Genomic DNA, 18,440 nt, shown 5'->3' with positions numbered 1-18,440 from the left:
TGCCTGCAGTTCATCTAACATGAACTTGTATGATTAGAATATTAAAAAGGTCCTTTCTTGCTTGATATGACTCAGATCTGCAATTTAATATTTAGCATTTGGCACATTGATTTTGTTAAAACCCCTGCTGTATTTTTTCTTCAAACTTCTATGCAAACTAAATGAAAAAATATCAAATTGAACCTGAACTTAGCACCAGAGGCGAGACCTGTTTGTCAGCTGTGATGCCTACCTAAGTCTTCTGCCACAGATGGCATATAAATATAATAAAAACATAAGTCAGTGGGCCACAATCCACTAAGGTTCTCATGCAAGTGCTGTTGAGATTGAAGGGGACTGTGAAAATCCATCTATCCAGCATTCCTGGCCTTTGTTAAATCCACATGGATCCTCATAGAGCGGATGTGGTAAATGGTGGATTTTGACTGGCCCATATTGTCAAGTTTATACATGGTGACAGTACCACCTTAACTAACAACAGTTAAATCATAGCCACAGTCCAGGAATTACAGTGGTTGCCCCCAGCCTTTTTGTATTGGTGGGCACATTTGGGGTTTTGAGGGTGTTGTGCACGCTCTCACAAAACGGGTTTGGTCAGTACTTCACTGAACCGCAACCACAGTGTCACAAATCCTTCGTTTTCCAGCTCCGGAAAGCTATAATTTTTCAGAAAGCAAATTGGTGAGACATTTAAAAAAATTCCCAAAGATCTCTGTGTTTGGGGGGGGGGCGGTCTGAACTCCAAAAGAAAAAATACTCCAAATAAAGATAAAGATACTCCAAACAAAGTTGATATTGGAGGGCTGTATTTTTGCAGCATCCCAGGTTTTTTTTCCCATCAAAGCTAAAGCAATAAAAGAAAGCGGGGGGCAGCACTGTGTATTTAAAGTATATTCTATTTAAATATATACTGTATCCTATTTCAGTGGCCCAGGGCAGCTTCCTCATGTTGTTCCCCCTTCCCAGCATCTTTCCCACTTTTTCTGCTGTCCCTTAGAATGGTTGTTTACATATGTTATGTCTCAAGTGTATCAAAACACAATACTCAGAATGGCTGCTTCTGTCTTTTCACTGCATTTAATGGAACATTGCCTTGCCCCCTCCCCATAGTCTGTTGAATTCCCCTCTGTTCTTAAATAGTTGCAGCTTCTTTGATGTCCTTGTGTAGTTGCAGGAGGCTGATTCTCCTGTGTCTGCAATGGGGAGTCTGGGCTGCTTTCCCCTGCGGGCCCAACTGCACTGCACTCTCCTGAAAAGTGTTGCCAAACAAATCCCGACTTGCCCTGGCTGATGAAATTGTTCTGAGCAAGGAAGAGCTGCTCTGTGTGCAAAAAGATCTTAACTCCTGGGACAGAGTGTTGTAGTTGTTGTCTTACAAGGAGCACATTTGAGGAATAATTATGTCTCCAAATCTGGTAGGATAACCTGCTTTTGCAGTTTATGCTGAGTCTGTTACAACTAATAGTACGATCCCCATCCCTGAATTTATCTGCATGTCAGCCTTGTGTGCCCTGTACTTCCTGCAAAACAGGGAAGAGGAATACTGAGCTTGAAATGTTTGGGCAGGACACATACTGTCCACACAGTGTGGTTTTCATGGCACCTCCTAGATGGAGTCATCAGTGGTTAACTTTGGTTTAGGTGAGAAAGAATCCAGCCAGCCAGAGTTGTGGCTCAGCCATGAAACAGGAGATACACACAGGCATCACTTTGTTATATATCTTAAGAAATGGATCTTGAGATGCATGACAAGATAGGTGTGGGAAGTGGTATAAAAAGAGCTTATGTGAATAGGTGGAACATTCCATAGATAATGCAGATACACAGAGCTGGGCATAGTAATCCAAGCCATTTCTAACCTGGGTTTGAAGATCTGTTAATTCAGGTCCCTAAAGCAAACCTGTGCAGCATTTTGTTGATTCACTTTGTAAACTTACAGCAAACCCTGTAAATTTGCTGTGGAGCCCTCCCCTACCTTGGGTGCCCCTTTTTGCATTAAAGCTACATCTGTTTGCCACAATTTAGGATTCTCCTTTATTTAAGATGCTACATGGTAGCCATGTGTTGCTAGCATGAGCCATGATGACCTGACTAGAATTGCTCAACATACTGAATGTTTGTAATGTAAACAGAATTCTGTTTACACCACAGGAAGCCTGCAGATCTTCAGAACTTGGCTCCAGGAACCCACCCACCCTTCATAACATTTAATAATGAAGTGAAAACTGATGTGAACAAGATTGAAGAGTTCCTTGAAGAAGTTCTCTGCCCACCCAAGTAAGTGTCATCAGAGAGAGCGACTGTGGTGTTGATTATCATCATGTACTCTTTACACCAGGTCTGTTGTGTCAAACTGTTTTTTTGGGTAGTAGAAAAGTCAGCTGTACCGGTTGAAATGATAAGGAGAATCCTCTGTTAAAGGTTTTTTGTAGTATGCATGCATGATAGGTATTTATTTATTTATTTATTTATTTATTAAAACATTTCTATGCTGCCCCATTCGCTGAAGCCTCGGGGCGGCTCACAACATTAAGTTAAAATGTTTGTAAAATACAAACATTAAGTTAAAATACAAAAAATAACAATATAAAATAAGTCGCCCTGGCCAGATAAAATCAAATAATATTAACAATTAAAATGACGCTTAAATAAAAAGGTCTTCGCCTGGCGCCAAAAAACAAATAACGACGGCGCCAGGCGGACCTCTCTGGGGAGCGCATTCCATAGATTAGGCGCCTTCAAACCCAAGTTGACATCCAGGTATGGAACCACAAATAATTGGGGCAAGTGTGATTTCTTACCATTCACCTGGTGAACATTTTCCTATCTCTTTTATTATTAAGGGAACAAGTACACTTTTCAGGTAAGGTGATTCTTTTTGTTAAGTTTGCCTGCCCTTTCTGATTAGACTGCATAGGGAATTTAGGTCTTTGTTTCGTAGTTGCGCTTCTTAATGTGTCAGTTTCATAATGTTAACTGGGAAGAAAAGCTTTGGATCCAAAACAACTTTGCATTACCAAGTATTAACACGGTGGATAAAAATAAATGATTTTTTAAAAATCAGATTAAAAATAAATAAATTTGGCTTTTTTATTTAAGCTAGATTTTTAATTTAAATTGTATTTTAAAATAATAAAATGCTTTTTGAAGAAAATCTATCTCAAGATAGTTTTCTAAGATACATTATAGTCCTACGGTTATTCATCATGAAATATGGATTAGTTTTTAATTATGTAGCATAATTGAAGCATAATATTGTAATATTGCAAAATATTCAAGCAAACTTTAAATGTTTTGGTAAATGAATTCCATTAATCCATTCATAATGTCATGTTCTTCCAGAGTTTCTGTAAGATTATTGAGCAATTATTCTATCTAGAAGATATGATCACAGATGCTTGGTTTTACGGTTCTCAAAACTGTGAATTAGTGTCTGCAGAGACCACCTGCTTCTTTTCCACAGCAAAATGTTTTAAACTAAACCTACAGAGTTGACAAAAAGAACTTAATCCCACTATTTATTTTCAAATTGATGTACACAGAATCAACTTCTTAGTTCAGGTTTCAAACGATTAAATGAATATAAGGTGAAATAGATCTGCACAAAAAGCTAAGTGGGAGGAGGGAGGGGCAAGCAGTAAAAATGAAAGTGAAACCTTTTGAGCAGAATACTCCAGGAGTCTTTGGATCCTTTTGTGTATAGCCTCAGGACTATCACATCCTTTCCCTGGAGGAGAAAACCTATAATGACAGCAGGCTGTAAAAGAGACCCAGTTTAGGAATATTTTTATGAAGTTCCTCTACCCATGGGTAAGGCAGGAATGCATGCTAAACAATTATCTCACTGACTAGTGACTTAAATTGTGATTTAAATCTATTTGATTTAAATGGAATCCACCCTACCCCATACCGATGCCAGTCTGCTGCTTTGCTGTTATCCTTGACTCACTCTTTCCCCTTCAGTTCCATTTCTCCCCAGTATATTTCACATCCTGCTGTGGGCTACTATGCATTTGGCGTTTCTCCTCCCCTTTTGCTAATGTGAGTGGGGAGGGGATCAGGATGTCAACACTTAGGAAAATGTGTCTCTCATCTGCACATCATTCATCATTAGACGTACCAGACTATGGCCAAGCAGGTCTTTCAGGCAGAAGGAACGTTACAGTAGGAGGAGGGGCCAGAGGGCCTTGATGACTACCAGGGACCTGCTGTCCAAAATTCTACACAACAGCAGTGCTACTGATGCTGCTCTTGCTTGGGGTAAAGCCAAGCCCATTCCTCCGTTTGAAGACTTACTTTCCCGGACAACTTCTCTTAGCATTTTCCTCAGCCCTGTCATGTAAAATGTTGCCTGAGTTAACAAACCATCCTTTCACCACAAATGCGGGATGTCTTCTCAGCACAATTCTACAAAGATGCTTGCAACTGGCAGATACATGATTTAAAAAGAAAATCTGTTGAGACCCCCTGAATTCCTCCTGACCGCTTGCTGAGCTTCGGAGGGACTTGGAACATAGTAGGGCACTTCCCTGCTGGTTTTGCTGGCCTTTCTGAGGCTTACAGGGTCCCAGATATTCCTGCACCCCTGCTGTTCTGGCTCAGGGGAAGGGCAGTGGGTGTCTCCCAGACCTTGCACTGATGTTTGCAGGGTAGCTGGATTCCTGTGACAATCCTGCTAGCTTAGGGATCAGGTGTTCCAGTATCTTTGGAACTGCTTCAGTGCATAGAGAGTCTACTTTCCCGATCACCCTGAACTGAGAGGCAAAGGCACAGCCTGTGCTCAGGGTTGCTTCCTAAGAACATTATGCGTAGAACTGGGTTGGTGGTAACGGCAGACTGCAGCTGGCTACGGAGGCCAGCCCCAATTTGTAGACCATGTTAAAGATTTTAAGGCAGGAATTCAGTGCCCTAGTTAATTATGCTTTGTAAATAATCCACCATCTCACAATTAACCAATCTGATTTCTGGGCCATATTGAATCCCAAGTTGAAGTCAGCTTTGAATTATTACTTTCTTTGGGAAGAAATATCAAAATTTCCATGGTTTAGGTATATCTGTACAACTTGCAGCATTCTGAAGCATAATTCCAGTGCTGGTCTAAACGTAATTCCAAGGATCTGTCAAAAATATGAGCATATTTGGTGCTCTGAACCAGCATCAAGAGGAATTGATGTTAAGTAGCTCTTCATGTGTCTGAATAGCACCCATTTAAATATTACTTGGAGAGCTGAGCTCCAGGCACGAACTTCACAAATCTGTGGAATTCATAAGGACCGAACCGGCATTTCCAAGCTGCAACAGTCTTCGTTTAATGTAATCAGTCACTGCTTGCTTTGGCAACATTTCAAATGACTGCTGACACTGCAAATGAATGGCTCCTCTGAGTTCAGGCAGATGGAATTCTCCCCACATCTGGTTTGGGAAGAGCCCCGGAGTGCTGTGTTTGTGTCTTCCGTCGCTTAAAGCTGGGATGGTTAGTGGCGATGCTGCATGCATCTCGTTTCCACTTGGAGAAAGAAGGCTGCTGTGCTCCTTCCCCAAGCTGGTGAGAGCGCCGCAACTCTCTAGCCATGCCTTTTACCTGGCCTGCCACCTGGAAGTTGGGAATGGCAGCTTGCAGAGAATGGTAGCATGCGTTCTGGCACTGGAAAAGGTTGCTCCAGTGGAGGTGCCTCAGATCGGAAATGGGCCTAAGGCAACGTCATTAGCTGCTAGAGTTGCTGTAGGATTGGAGGAAGAAGCAATGCCCTCTATGAAGGCAGAATTAAGTAGCTAAAATGATTGCCAAATGGGACACCAGCAGTAAAGTTAATACTTTGTAGAATATTATGCACCTAAGTTGTACATTACCTTGTTGTAATCTAAATCACACTGTAATTTAAATACATTCCTCTTCAGGTATGCAAAACTTTCACCAAAACATCCAGAATCAAACACTGCCGGAATGGACATCTTTGCTAAATTTTCAGCCTTTATCAAGAATTCCAGGCCTGAAGCAAATGAAGGTAGGGCATGCATTCTTTGCTTTCGTGTGTTTTATGGTATCTGTTTGCTGGTTACCTGTACCTGGCTCTCCTTATTCCTACTGGTGCAGGGGCACAGTTTCTCATCTGCTCCTGTGCTCCCAGGCAAGGCATCTTTCCTAAGAGCAGCTGTAAGTTATGCACAGAGCTATAACTGAACCCTGATACTGTTGCTTTTGTAGCCGCTGCTGTAGGAGATGAGATGTAGGGAACAGGAAGAATTCCTGCATTTTCTCTGCTCCATTTCAACCAAGCTGCTTTTGCCCTATCATGGACTTACAAGCACTGCTTTTCAATCCTTCAGGAGGAAAATGGCTGGGAGAATGCATAATTGGGAGTTCATGAATAGACAGAGCAGAGTTTGGCTTATCCCCGGCACATTACTGTAAATAGTCTCCTGCCAATCCAGCATTTCAAAAAGTGGAGGCAGAAGCCAGTGGCATTTTGTTAAGTGTATTCACTTCAAGCTTTAGTAAGAGTTCTGAAGGATATAAGCTTCTAACCCTTGAGTATTCTCTGATAAGGGATGAAGTGGGCAATGCCATTGCGTGATGGCATTGTGACCAGCATGTGAAGCGCTGCCCAAGCGAAGCCATGCGTAATGGGGACTTCATCTGAGAGGTGCGCATTTCTAGAACATGGCCAGAGCCCTTCTAACTGCTGTCTGGGGGCAAATGGGCGTGGCTATTGCTGTGCACCTCAGGTATAAATTTTGTGAAGCATTTGCTGGCCAGTGCTGGAGGTGGCTTGGTGTGTGTGCCTGTGTGTTTCTTTATTCAAATTATATGCCATACTTTAAGCTGTAGGTTCCCTGGCTGGCTAACACAAATGTCTCTGGGCCTTCGGTTTGATGCAGCAAGGCAGCTAGTGCTTATCGCAACACTCAGCCTGTTCCTGACTTGGTGGGCTGAGACCTGTGTGTGTGCACTTCCGCAACCAAAGCTGAAGCACCTACCACCCTAGAAAGTGGATCCTTGGTATTATCAAGGACAGCAGAATGGAAAATGCATCTGTCAGAACCCCTTTGCCAAATTTATCTGGTGGCACAGGCCAATTAAAATGAGCGCAAGTTGCACAGAACCCTGGAAATCCTTGAATCCTATGTGTGTTTTGTACACAGCTGTTTCCTACATTAGATGCTCACTTTGTGTAGTCATGAGCAGCCAGTCACTTGTTGTTTTCAGTGCCTAATTTATATTTATATCTGCTTTTGCATCTGTAAATAGGCTTTCTTCATTAAGGATGGCCCTGTAATAGCTATGGCTGCAATCTCTACCTGAAAGAGCTTTGAACAAAGGCACAGCTGTTTCTTCAGCATCCTTTGATTTATAATTCAGGGCTTTTAACATACAAAAGAGATGTGCAAGCTGTGGGCATGAGCACATGAGCTTTTGGGGACTCTGCAGACAACAGTGGCCTGTTAAAGGCAAAAAAAAAAAAAAAATGGTCAAAGCTGCTAAAAAGGATGGAGCCTGTCATATTTGCTCAAACACCCTACAACAGCCCTTCTGCTGTTGCTCTCTGCAAGCAGTTGTGTATCAGGAGAGACATTTGTGAGATTTGTATTCAGTAGCATATGTTTGCTAGGGTAGTTTTTAATGTTCTCATGAAACCAGAGTGGTTGTTTTTCAGGCGTGTGTTTGCATTTGCAGTGTAATGACCTGCTGCTAGTCCCTGACAGCTGTAAGTGGGGCTCATGCTGGTTCTTCTCACTGGGCTTGCTCTACAAAGATTATTAGGTTATGGAAAGGAACACCGTGTTGTACTGGAACAGATTGATTGCTGAGCATGGTACAGATTCAGCGTCAATAGCAGTTTCTTAGAATCCTTTGCTACATAAGCAGGCTTTGTGCTTATGGTGCCTTGTGCAGATTACAATCTCCAGAGCACACAAAGGATGTGCTGAAAGGATGGAGGAAATCTTTTACAACTTTTCTGTGCACCGCAACTGTGAATCTGAAAAAGATGATGTAATTTTGGATTGTCTTGAATAGGCAGAAATCCAATGAAAAATGTCTTCCCATGTCTGAGCAGTGTTTGGTGGTGCCTTAAAGGCAAGCAAGCTTATTATAGTCTAAGCTTTTGTAGCCTGGAGCTGCCTTCATTAGATGCATAGAATGTGATCATCAGCTTATACATATGTGCAAAAGCAGAGGTATGGGCATGTATGTGGTCATATCCAGATACAGAAAATGGGGAGGGGGTGGGGGAGGGGGAGAAGGAATCATGAAATATGTTACATGAGCATTTGGCCCCATTGTTTACAACTTCCCCATTGCTATTTGAATCTTTTCAGCTGAAGATAATATATCACAAAAGCTTCTGTCACAGTAGGTCCGTTTTTAAGACTTGAGACTCTTCTTGACTGGGCTTTACTATAAGGAATGGTCAAGCATCTGGACATTCATACAACTGTATTTTATATTTAGGGATGTTATACTCTGTGCAAAAAATAAAATTAAAATTTCATGCTAATTAAGCAAACAATTCAAATTTACATTTAGCGCTGTTTAAAAATGCTCCTAAGAATAAAGTTCTTAAGAAAACAAAAGGAAAGGGGACAGATATACAGTGGAGGTAGAAATCCACCAAGCAGTAGCTTGAAGGTAGGTTAGTGCACTGGATTTTTGAGACTTAGTTGGGTTGCTGATAGATCTGCCAAGCTGAGATTCTCAGACGCTACTGTGTGCTGTACATTTCACACACTGATCATGCCAGCAGACCCTCTCTCTCTTACTGGTGTGAGAAACCCGTGGCCTTCCTGATGCTTTGGTGCACAACTCCCATCAGCCCTAGCTAGTACATCCATTGGTGTGGGATCATGCATGTTGCAGGGCCAAAACATTTGGAAGGCCCCAAGTTGCCCACCCTTACTTAGGAAGCCTCATTTTTTACTCAAATTTACCTTGCTGAAGCATTACCCTGTCATCTTGTCATCAGCAACCTCTGGAAAAAGATGCTTCTCTCAGACATGTCTCTAAATATCTAGTATCAGCATTTATTTCCTTCTAGGAGAAAAGTCTCTGCCTAGGGAAAAAATCTCTGCATGCTTAAGTTCCATTTCTGGAACAAGCCAAGGCAGTTTGCAAAAAGTTAGAGAACAAAAATCACAACCAAAGACATAGTAAAGCATTAAAAACCACCTTAAACCACACGAACTATTTTTTTAAGCCAAATTATAAAGATATGTTTTGATTTATTCCTGAATGCAGTGAGAATGCGGACCATGTAACTCCAAAGCAAGTGCATGCTAGAGTTTGGGAACAATGCAGGAAAAGGTCTTTTCCATGTGCCTAACACATGGGCCTTTGTAAGTCAGGAGTCTTCAAAAGGACCTTTCTTTTAAGTCAAGTAATTTATTATGCTCAATTGACCAGCATGTAGTCAGACAAACAATTATTAAGCCAAAAACAAATAGTGGAATGAATAAGGTGCAGCCTCAGGTCAGAGACACTGCTGCACAAAGTTTAGTATCATAAGAGGGCAAGTGTTTTTACATCAGAAAGAAGTAAATGAACATTAAAAGCATCTGGATGTCCTAGCAAATTGAAAAAGATAGGTTCAATAAAACCTTTTGGTATATCCTGATAAAAAGGGCTATACAAAAGGACATGAGTCACTGTTTTGATCTCCTCTGACTCACAAGGGGGCTTTCTTTTAGTGCCCCTTGCTACCTTAACACCGAGATTTCCTAGGGCACCTTACCAGACTGGACTAGAGAAATCTGCCTGCAACTTCACCTACAATGAGTAGGTAAAACCAGATTACCTGCAAAGATTTAACATAACAAAGAAATGTCAAGTGTCAGGTCAGTTCACTGTGCTGCCCTTGGCAACCTCAAATTGACACAACTTGGTGCACCGACCTATAGATCTTAGATTATGTTTCATGCCCTCTTTAAAACAGAACAAAAACAATGAGGTCCTTGTCAACTAGGTCGTACACTGTTGTCCAGTTTTGGGGTTTCATTTGAAATGTCCTAGAGGAACATTGCTTATCCTCTTACTGCAGGATTACATAAATGTCTCTAACCCCAACATTCTTCCTGCAGTGTGAAAAGGGAAGAGAAAAACTCTCTTGCAGTCCTGTAAGAACTTTGTTGGATCAAGATTGCCCTCTGCTGTTACTCTGCTTTAAGAATGAAGACAATGCAGTTGTTGAGCCTGCGCAGAGAATCTAGTTTTTCCGTGCTTGGCTTTAACAGGGCTGAAGGGCTGTTCTTTTAGATTGCACCTAAAATAAACAAGTTATGGATTTTATGCTTTGATTGTAGCTTGGTCTTTTCTAGTCAAGGGCCATCTAAGGACAAAAAGGAAAACCGAAGGGGTGGTGATAGAAGCAGAAGCATCCAAAGGGAGCACCTGGGATCATTAATATTCCTTTTATAGGACAGCAGCATGGATCCTTAGCCTGACATTAAAAAGACAAACTTTAAACACCTGATTTACAGGTTCACAGTGGCTTGCAGAAACCTTATCAGTACAAATGAAAGCAGTGGCAATGGAGAAACTCATGTTAAGAAATCTGAAAGAAAAGGAGATGGCAAAATTATCCTGTGTTCGTCTTCCTGTATCCCTATGCCAAGGCTGTAATCCTGTTTGGGGCTTTTACTCCCAGAAGCCCCAACCAGCATGAGCAGTGGTGGTCTGTAGGTGAATGTGCATGGTTTTAAGGAAAGTTGCTTTGCATTGTATTTCCTTTTGTTCTCATTTCTTTGCGTGGTGCTTTGGGACCCTTTTTGGTTGTGTGTTGTGCTGCATAAATAGAATCAGCAGACTGCCTCTGGTAGGCCATTGCATAGCCCCTGGACAGAGACTTAGGAAGCCAGCTCTTTGTTGAAGATGGCTTGACAGGTACGGGCCACCTGGAACGCATCTCCACTGGTGATGCAAGTTGCACAGAAGGGAGAGGTGTGTGTTTGGGCATTGAGACCTCAGGCTGTGATTGACGCATTCTGTCTTGCTGGCTTTCCGGCTTCCATTTCCGCTGGCTGACACAGCTGCCTCTTTACTTCAGGCTTGGAAAGGAATCTTCTGAAAACACTTCAGAAGCTGGATGACTACCTGAATGCTCCTCTCCCAGATGAGATTGATGAGAACAGCATGGAGGATGTCACGACTTCCACCCGCAAGTTTCTGGATGGAGACGAGATGACACTCGCAGATTGCAACCTGTTGCCCAAACTCCATATTGTCAAGGTATGTGGAACTTGGTTTGAGGAGCAGTTCACAACTCCACATTTGGTGCATAGTAACACTTAGCTGAATGTGAACTGCCTTCAGTAAAGTGTGTATTGCAAACATTTTGTTGGGTAGCTTCACCAGGACCAGTCACTTCCCCATCACCATCATCTACCGAGAGGGACAGTAGCTTAGGGCATGCCCTGCATAAGTCTCAGGTGCAGTGCACAGCAGGTTAAAAGAAAATCTTTTCTTCCTGAGACCCAATGGAGCCCCTGCAGGCAGAAGACAATGTGGAGCTAGAGGGACTAAGTCTGCTCTGAAATAAGGTACGGAGGGGTGTGGCTACTGTCCACCAAACCGTCCCAGGAAATGTTCCCACATGACAACAGTGCAGCATGAGTGCCTTCAGACTGCCACCCCCTCAGCTGAAACTGCTCACAGGCCAGCTCTGTGATGTACAAAATGTGCTGTGCCAAGAACCTGTCAAAACAGGCTCCACAATGGTTGTGGCAACCATGAAGTCTGGCCTGGTCCTCCGGTATGAATATCACAATCCCTGAAAACAGCCGACCTGATGATTTCCAGCACCATGCCGGGCACCACCGGACACTAATGGGTGCACCAGTCCTCCAAGGCCCAGCACCAGCTGTTCTGAGTAGATTGGTCTCCTGGAGAAGGAGGTGGATTCCGCATGGATAACAGCAACCTCACTGCCGAACCCTCCAGACAATGGTCTTGCTGCATGGCCCACCAGGAGGGGAAAACTGAGCATGTTCCCCAGGTCTCGGCACACATCAAGTGGACCCCTCCACTCTACCTCAGAAGTGCAGTGGCAAATTAAATTTAAAAGTCAGTTTAAAATAGAGACGTATTGAAATGTGGTCAGATTCAAGCACAGTTAGGCCAAAGTGAGCTGGCAGAGATAGGCGGCCTGGACATCCTGAGGAAAGCTCACGGGTAGGCACAGCTGTTCAAGAAGGTCTGCAGTGCAAGCGCTGTTGTAGTGAATAAATGCCCCTGCAAGTGAGTGGATGGTGCAGTGCCCTGAATGCTGGGGCCGGCCAGCCTCTCTGACCAGATGTGTTGGACTGTAGCTGCCAGCATGCCACTGGCCGGCTCAGATCCTCACTTGCCCGTCTTGGGACAGTAAAATGGGTGGGATGAGAACCACGTACGTCCATCGCAGAAAAGTAGGACCAGAGCACGGTGGTGGCTTCGTTTCGGGGACGCTTGTGTGGGAAGCCTTCCAACTGGGTTATGCACCATGTCTGTGTGGGCTCCCTTTTGTTTTCTGCCTCCCAAAAAGAAATGTTGGGACTTGTTCTGTTTGCTGTGAACACCACGTAAAAGCGGTTTCCCCCTTCCTTCGACTCTAGGTGGTGGCTAAAAAGTATCGTGACTTTGATATTCCCAAGGCAATGACTGGGGTCTGGAGGTACCTGATGAATGCCTACGGCCGCGATGAGTTCACCAACACTTGTCCTGGAGACAAGGAGATCGAAATAGCTTACAGCGACGTAGCCAAGAGACTCACGAAATAAGCAGCACCTCACGCACGTGCATAACAACGCTTCTTTTAACAGACGTCTCCCTTTTTGTCTTTTTAAGATAGCAATTTACTTTGCATGTATTTGCAGTTATGCAGTATTACGTTGGGTAGAACAGATACAGTAATTTGTTTTTAAAAATGCAAACTGATATTATGCTGCTTACCTTTTTGCCTCCTATAATGAGGTGAATGCAGTGGTTAATTTTGCAGTGAAGCAATTTGGCTGAGTGGACCTCTGCTCGCTAGCATGGTCTGCAGATACTTGAGCCCACAGTGGCTGGGGGGCCAGTGTACATAGTTCAATGAACTAGATGGACCGACCCACTTCGGGGTGTGGGTGGGTTGCAGAGCTGAACACTCTTTCCATTTCTTGCGCTCTGACTTTGGAGGAAGATTGGTTCAGCCTATCCTTTTTTGCTCAAGTATTTTTTATGTGCAGAGCATTTTTCATGGGGGGATCTATATAGTCTCTTCACCCCTTCTCCCAAGGAAACTTAGTCTAGGAAAGTGTTACCTCTTGATACTGCTGATCATGGAAAGTGGCTCTGAGATCTCCAGTTGAATCTGGGATTCTTACATCAGTCCAGGGGCACTTCCTGATGGTGATTTACGGAGCTTGGGAATGCTGTAGCAGCTCTCCGAAACACTTCTGTTGGTCTGTTTGAATGACATACGAGCGCTGTTACTGCCTTTGGCAAAAAGAACTACTTTTGAAATACTTGGGCAAAGACCTTGCAAAAGGCAGATTTGAACAAGCTGAGTTACCAGAAACTGTTGCTCAGCAAACTATACTCTAGGAGTTGGGGAGGGAGAGGGGAGGTGTAACCTTAATTGCGTATTCTTGAAGAGGTCTAGAATTTTGCTGTAGTTCCTCCAGATGATTGGATCACATCCAATCTCCCTTGGTCATAAAGCATCAGTACAGGAGGTCCTTCTTTCATGGTGCAAACTAATAACCTGAGGGTGTAACAGCAGTTGGTTTCTTTTTAAGGCCCTGAACATGCAGTCCAACATACTTGAGACAGAAAAAGCCCAGTCACTCCTGACATTCACTAGCTGGAATAGCTGCCTGATGCTGGAATTTGTAGGCCATGTTCCTGTCTCAGGTTGCATAGGGATGCTCCCTAAGGGACTTATCAATTTGTAGAATTTACTTCCTAAGTAACTGTCACTCAAAAACTGAGCTGTCACGTGGCCTAGGGAAAGTACGAAGCCTTTTCTCAAGAAAGAGTTACTATTACGTTGCAAGTTAGAAGTACAGTGGCTGGGTGCCAGACACCTTTCCTTTCTCACTTTGCTAAAGTCAGGATCTTGCTCTTTTTTTATTTAAAGCAACATACAAGTGACCTTCGCAAACTAGAGTCTTTGCCTTAACAGACCATGTACGTAATCCAATTGCAATGATTCTGTCCGAGGAATAAGCCAAGTGTGAGGTTTTCAGTCCTACGTCCACTAGTTTCTTTGTCTGAGGGTTGCTTTTGTACCTCTATAATTTTTCCTGCCACAGTCATCATGTTTCAGGTCATTTGTGTTTTTTCTATAATATCAAGGAAAACTAATGTAGTTGAAAAAAGCAAAAATTGTACCACTAAATTGGATTTTCTTTAATAAAGTAAGGCCAGAGTTTGAGGTATGGAGCAACTTTTTCATTTATTTTAAATGCCATCAAGGACACCTCCAAGGAACATTAGATTCACCAGCATACTTTTTCTCTTACATACTATTTTTTGTAAAGTTTAAGGACATTTGTTAATTGACATCTCTCTGGCAGTCAAGAAGTACAGCTTCATTTAGGTTTGTATGCTGCTGCAGAAGCAAGTCCCACTGTGTTTACTTACTCTTGAGTTAGAATGCACAAGATTGGAGCCTGAGGTACTGAACATAAGCGCAGAGCACAGAAGAGGATTATGAACCGATTTTTTTTATAGCTTTTGGGTATAAGTCCTCATATTAATACTTAAGGTGCAATCCTTGCAGGTTTCCGGAGAAAAAAAAGATACACAGCTCCCAGCATGCCCCAGCCTGCATGCTGCAAGTTGTAGGGTTTTTTGGCCTAAACCTGCATAGGATTGCATCTTTACAGTGTTCCACTGATTTGCTTCAAGGATCGCAATGATTTCAGTAATAGCTTTTTTTTTTTCATTAAACATGACACTGCGGTGCCATCTTGCTCCTTCTAAGATGTAAAATATGCTATACTGGCACAATCCTTTCTCTGCCTATGCTGTTGCAACACATGGACTCAAAACCTTCTCTAGGTCTCTCATGAGTACTAAAACACAAGCCACCTCAATCATTTGTGTCATCAACTCCTAGTTTGTCACAACTGAAATCTGCTCTGAGTTCTCGCTGATTTGCCTGTGTTGCCTTTTGGTCTACTGACCAACCTGGTGTTGCCTATTCAGTAATGAGGTCACAAAATGGTAGAATTGCATTTGTAACGACATGGTGGACTTTTAAATGGTAGGTGGGTGCTGAACTTTCCCAATGCCCCTGCCGGCGTGGCCTTCCAGTTGTCACCTCTCTCGGCAGACTGAATACTCAGCGTTGTAGAGCTGGCCCCTTCAGACTGATCGCGTCTGGATGCAGTGCAGACCCAGAACATGGAGAACCCTGTCTTACTGAGCATGAGCTGGTGGACAGTGCCGTGCCATTTCCGCTTTTCTAATGCCAGCTACAGCCAAGTCATCCAGGAAGGGCTGATTTCACATGCTGTCTAAGAATTCCAAAACAGAACTTGGTCCCCTCAAAGCCAGGCTCGTGTTGGAGTAAAAAGCTTGACGTGCCAGTTTAGGGGCTTGGGCTTCAGACAGCCCTCCCATACTAATGGGGAGGAGTAAAGTGGGAGCTAGTAGGCCGCATTCACCAACATGCAAACTGGCTCACAATAAGCCAAGATTCCCCAGAATTCTGTCTTCTTGTTGGCATGTCAATACAGTAATGGTGAACTAGAACAAAATGTAAAGGGTTGGAAGAAGATAGAAAGATATGGGCTGTTAGTCTAAATTTTGCCAAATGACTGTGTACACACCACCTGTTGCCTAATTGCTTTTTTTCTATTTGGTTACTAAATCCAGTTATCCCAGAAGAGGTGGTTGGATGATTTTGGACATGGGAACATTTCCCTTAATGATTCAGGATACGAGTTAAGATCTTTTCTGTAACCTAATTAAGTTAACACCTCCCACCTGCATCAATCAAAAGGGAGGGAGCAGCTTTCAAGTTAATTTAAACTGTACTGTATATCACCTAGGACAATCTTTCATTTGATACTGGCTGTGCCTTTGCACTGTTCAAGCAACTTAATATTTGAAATACTGGAAGTGATTAAATTTATATGTGTGATTCTATTCAGCTAGAACAGGGAAGTTTTTTGAAAATAGATTTCTGAAAACAGCCTTAGCTTTCTGTCAAGAATGATGGTTTCTTCTCTGGCCAGTTATCCACTGTGTATAGTCAAGGTAATTGCTCCCACATGTTAGGGTACACATAATGATCATTTGAGTGTCCTCAACAGCTCACATAGATGAAAGTGGTGCAGTTTCTGCTGAGGGGCTATGTCCCACCATCAGTATAGCTATCTTTTGTCATGGTTAGTTAGAAGGCCATTAGTTGGTATCTGTTTTAGTTTGTCAGATTAATAGCATTCATTGGTGAAACAGACTGACCAGCTTTCTAGAAGATTGAGAGATTCCATCTTGATTTTGTTGCAGTTTAAGGTTAGAAAGGAGGGAAAGCTTTAGTCCAGAACTTGGAAAATCTCCCTCCTCTGCTTGAGCTGTGATACATACTGTATAGTTTAGGGGTTGTGGAGAATTAATTACTGTAAAGAATTAACTATATGTGTCATTAATGATCTTGCTGTCTGCCAGTTTCTTACAAAACTGACCTTTTATGTTCATCCTGTTTCAATTTTCAAACATTCTGGATTGGATCCAGGTTAGTCAGAGTGAACCTAGTGATATGGGTACAAGACTTGAATGAATCATAACTCAGTGAAGTCCTATTGATCTCAATAGGTTGACTCTATCTGGGTACGGCATTCTGCTTCCAGCCATCCTAATTAACAGAAGTAGGAACTCTTCTCTTAGAAATTTCTCCCTCTGCCAGATCGTCCTTGGACTTGTGAGCATGGGTGGATAGTCACATGAGAACCAGAAGTGCAAGCAAAAGCAGCTTATGCTGGACTGTAGCCAGTCCTTAAACCGAGTTGCCCTGATGACATCAGATGTGGGCAAGCGGCCACAGGTGGCACAACTCCTCCTATACAGTCGTCACGTTATTTGGTCTTTCCAAATAGCTTTCTGGAGGCATGATGAACTCCTCCTGCATTAAAAATGATTCCAGTTCCCATTCAGAGTCACTTTCCCCAAATCTGTTTCCTCCAGATACATTAGACTACAGCTCCCATAATTCCCAGCCAGTCTGGCCATGGGGAAGACTATGTGAGCTGAATGCTTAGCAGGCCCGAAGGGCACGAAATTGAAGAAGGCTGACCCAAAGTTTCTTTATTCTAACATCAAATATTCCCAGAACTGGCCTAACCGTAGGCCAGGAGGTGTATTGCAAATGGCGGTACATGCGGGCCCGCTCCCGTGTGTCTTCCAGGTGCTGCTGGTGTCGGCACTGGTTAGGGCGGGCAGAGTGGAAACTGGAAGGCAACCCATGAGGCACTCGGGAGGGTCTCCTGTGCCACCTTCCTGATGCCACTCGTGTTCATTTCAGCGGGAGATGTCCCCTGTGGGTTGTGCCCAAGGATCCTGGGGAAGTACAGGGAGGGCAGAGATGCAGAATGCCTCAAGCCATACTGGGGGCCGTGGGGAACGTGCTAGCCCTGCTCCTTCCCCTCCCCAATGTGTAGGGATGACCCTGCCTTTCCTACGGAAGAGTATTTAGCTAAAAGCTTCCTTGGCAGCCAGGCAATGCTAATTTGTGTTCCTTTCAGCTGTGACAATGAAAGAAGCAGTGTCACCTCAAGCCGTAATTGCTGATAGACGTGCATGTTCCTTCTTTTCTTCTGGAACATATCTGAAAAGAAGATTATTTGGGGGAGGGGCAGATACTTTTTTTTTTTTTTTGGTATTTTAATCTGCTCACCTATCGTGAGTGGGAACAAATTCCCAGGGTAGGCAGGACATTAATTTTTGCTTTTGTATAGAGAGATACCTAGAGTCTCCATATGACATACTGTAATATGCTTGTCTCCTCACTTTTCTGGAATATCTTTTACAGATATACTGGCAAACTGCTGGCAGCTATTGTTTTAAAGAATAAAATTTATATTTTCACTTACAGATGACTGGACTGTTCTCTTAAAAAATAAAGCGGGTGTGTAAAGTGTACAGCGGGCATGTAAAATAGCCTATCTAGTCTGCGATGAATGCGATTCTTCATCAGGAGACCACACGGGAAAGCTTTAAGAAAATTGGGATTTGACCTGTGTCCATTCATGCAGAGAAATGTAAAACAGCTTCATCTCCCAGCTCATTCGAGTAAGGATCCTTGTTAGCTCTGTTCAGAAGAACAAAAGACTTGCCCATCTACAACTAGAATTTGTGGTGCCTATGCAAAGAAGGTGTTTCAGTCCTTCCAATGCATCTTAGCTGTTGGAAAGATTGAATAGTCCATAATAGAGAGGTGTGATCAGACTTAAAAGCAGAGCAATGGATCTTGCAGAGATGCAAG

General features: G+C 43.1%; 1 protein-coding gene across 1 annotated transcript in view; it reads left to right on the top strand.

The window, feature by feature from the left end:
• Nucleotides 1–18,047, top strand: part of CLIC4 (chloride intracellular channel 4) — a 49,745-nt gene extending 31,698 nt beyond the window's left edge. Inside the window, exons 3-6 of the mRNA XM_044434788.1 lie at nucleotides 2,152–2,277; nucleotides 5,899–6,005; nucleotides 11,040–11,221; nucleotides 12,583–18,047. Coding sequence (XP_044290723.1) covers nucleotides 2,152–2,277; nucleotides 5,899–6,005; nucleotides 11,040–11,221; nucleotides 12,583–12,747 — 580 coding nt within the window. The 3' untranslated portion in view covers nucleotides 12,748–18,047. The remainder of the gene's footprint in view (nucleotides 1–2,151; nucleotides 2,278–5,898; nucleotides 6,006–11,039; nucleotides 11,222–12,582) is intronic.
• Nucleotides 18,048–18,440: the final 393 nt, after the last annotated feature.

Source organism: Varanus komodoensis, unplaced genomic scaffold, assembly GCF_004798865.1.
Source record: "Varanus komodoensis strain SLA01 unplaced genomic scaffold, ASM479886v1 scaffold29_1, whole genome shotgun sequence".
NCBI classification, from domain to species: domain Eukaryota; kingdom Metazoa; phylum Chordata; class Lepidosauria; order Squamata; family Varanidae; genus Varanus; species Varanus komodoensis.
The sequence above is the reverse complement of the archived record's forward strand: the minus strand, read 5'-3'. Positions and strand labels throughout refer to the sequence as shown.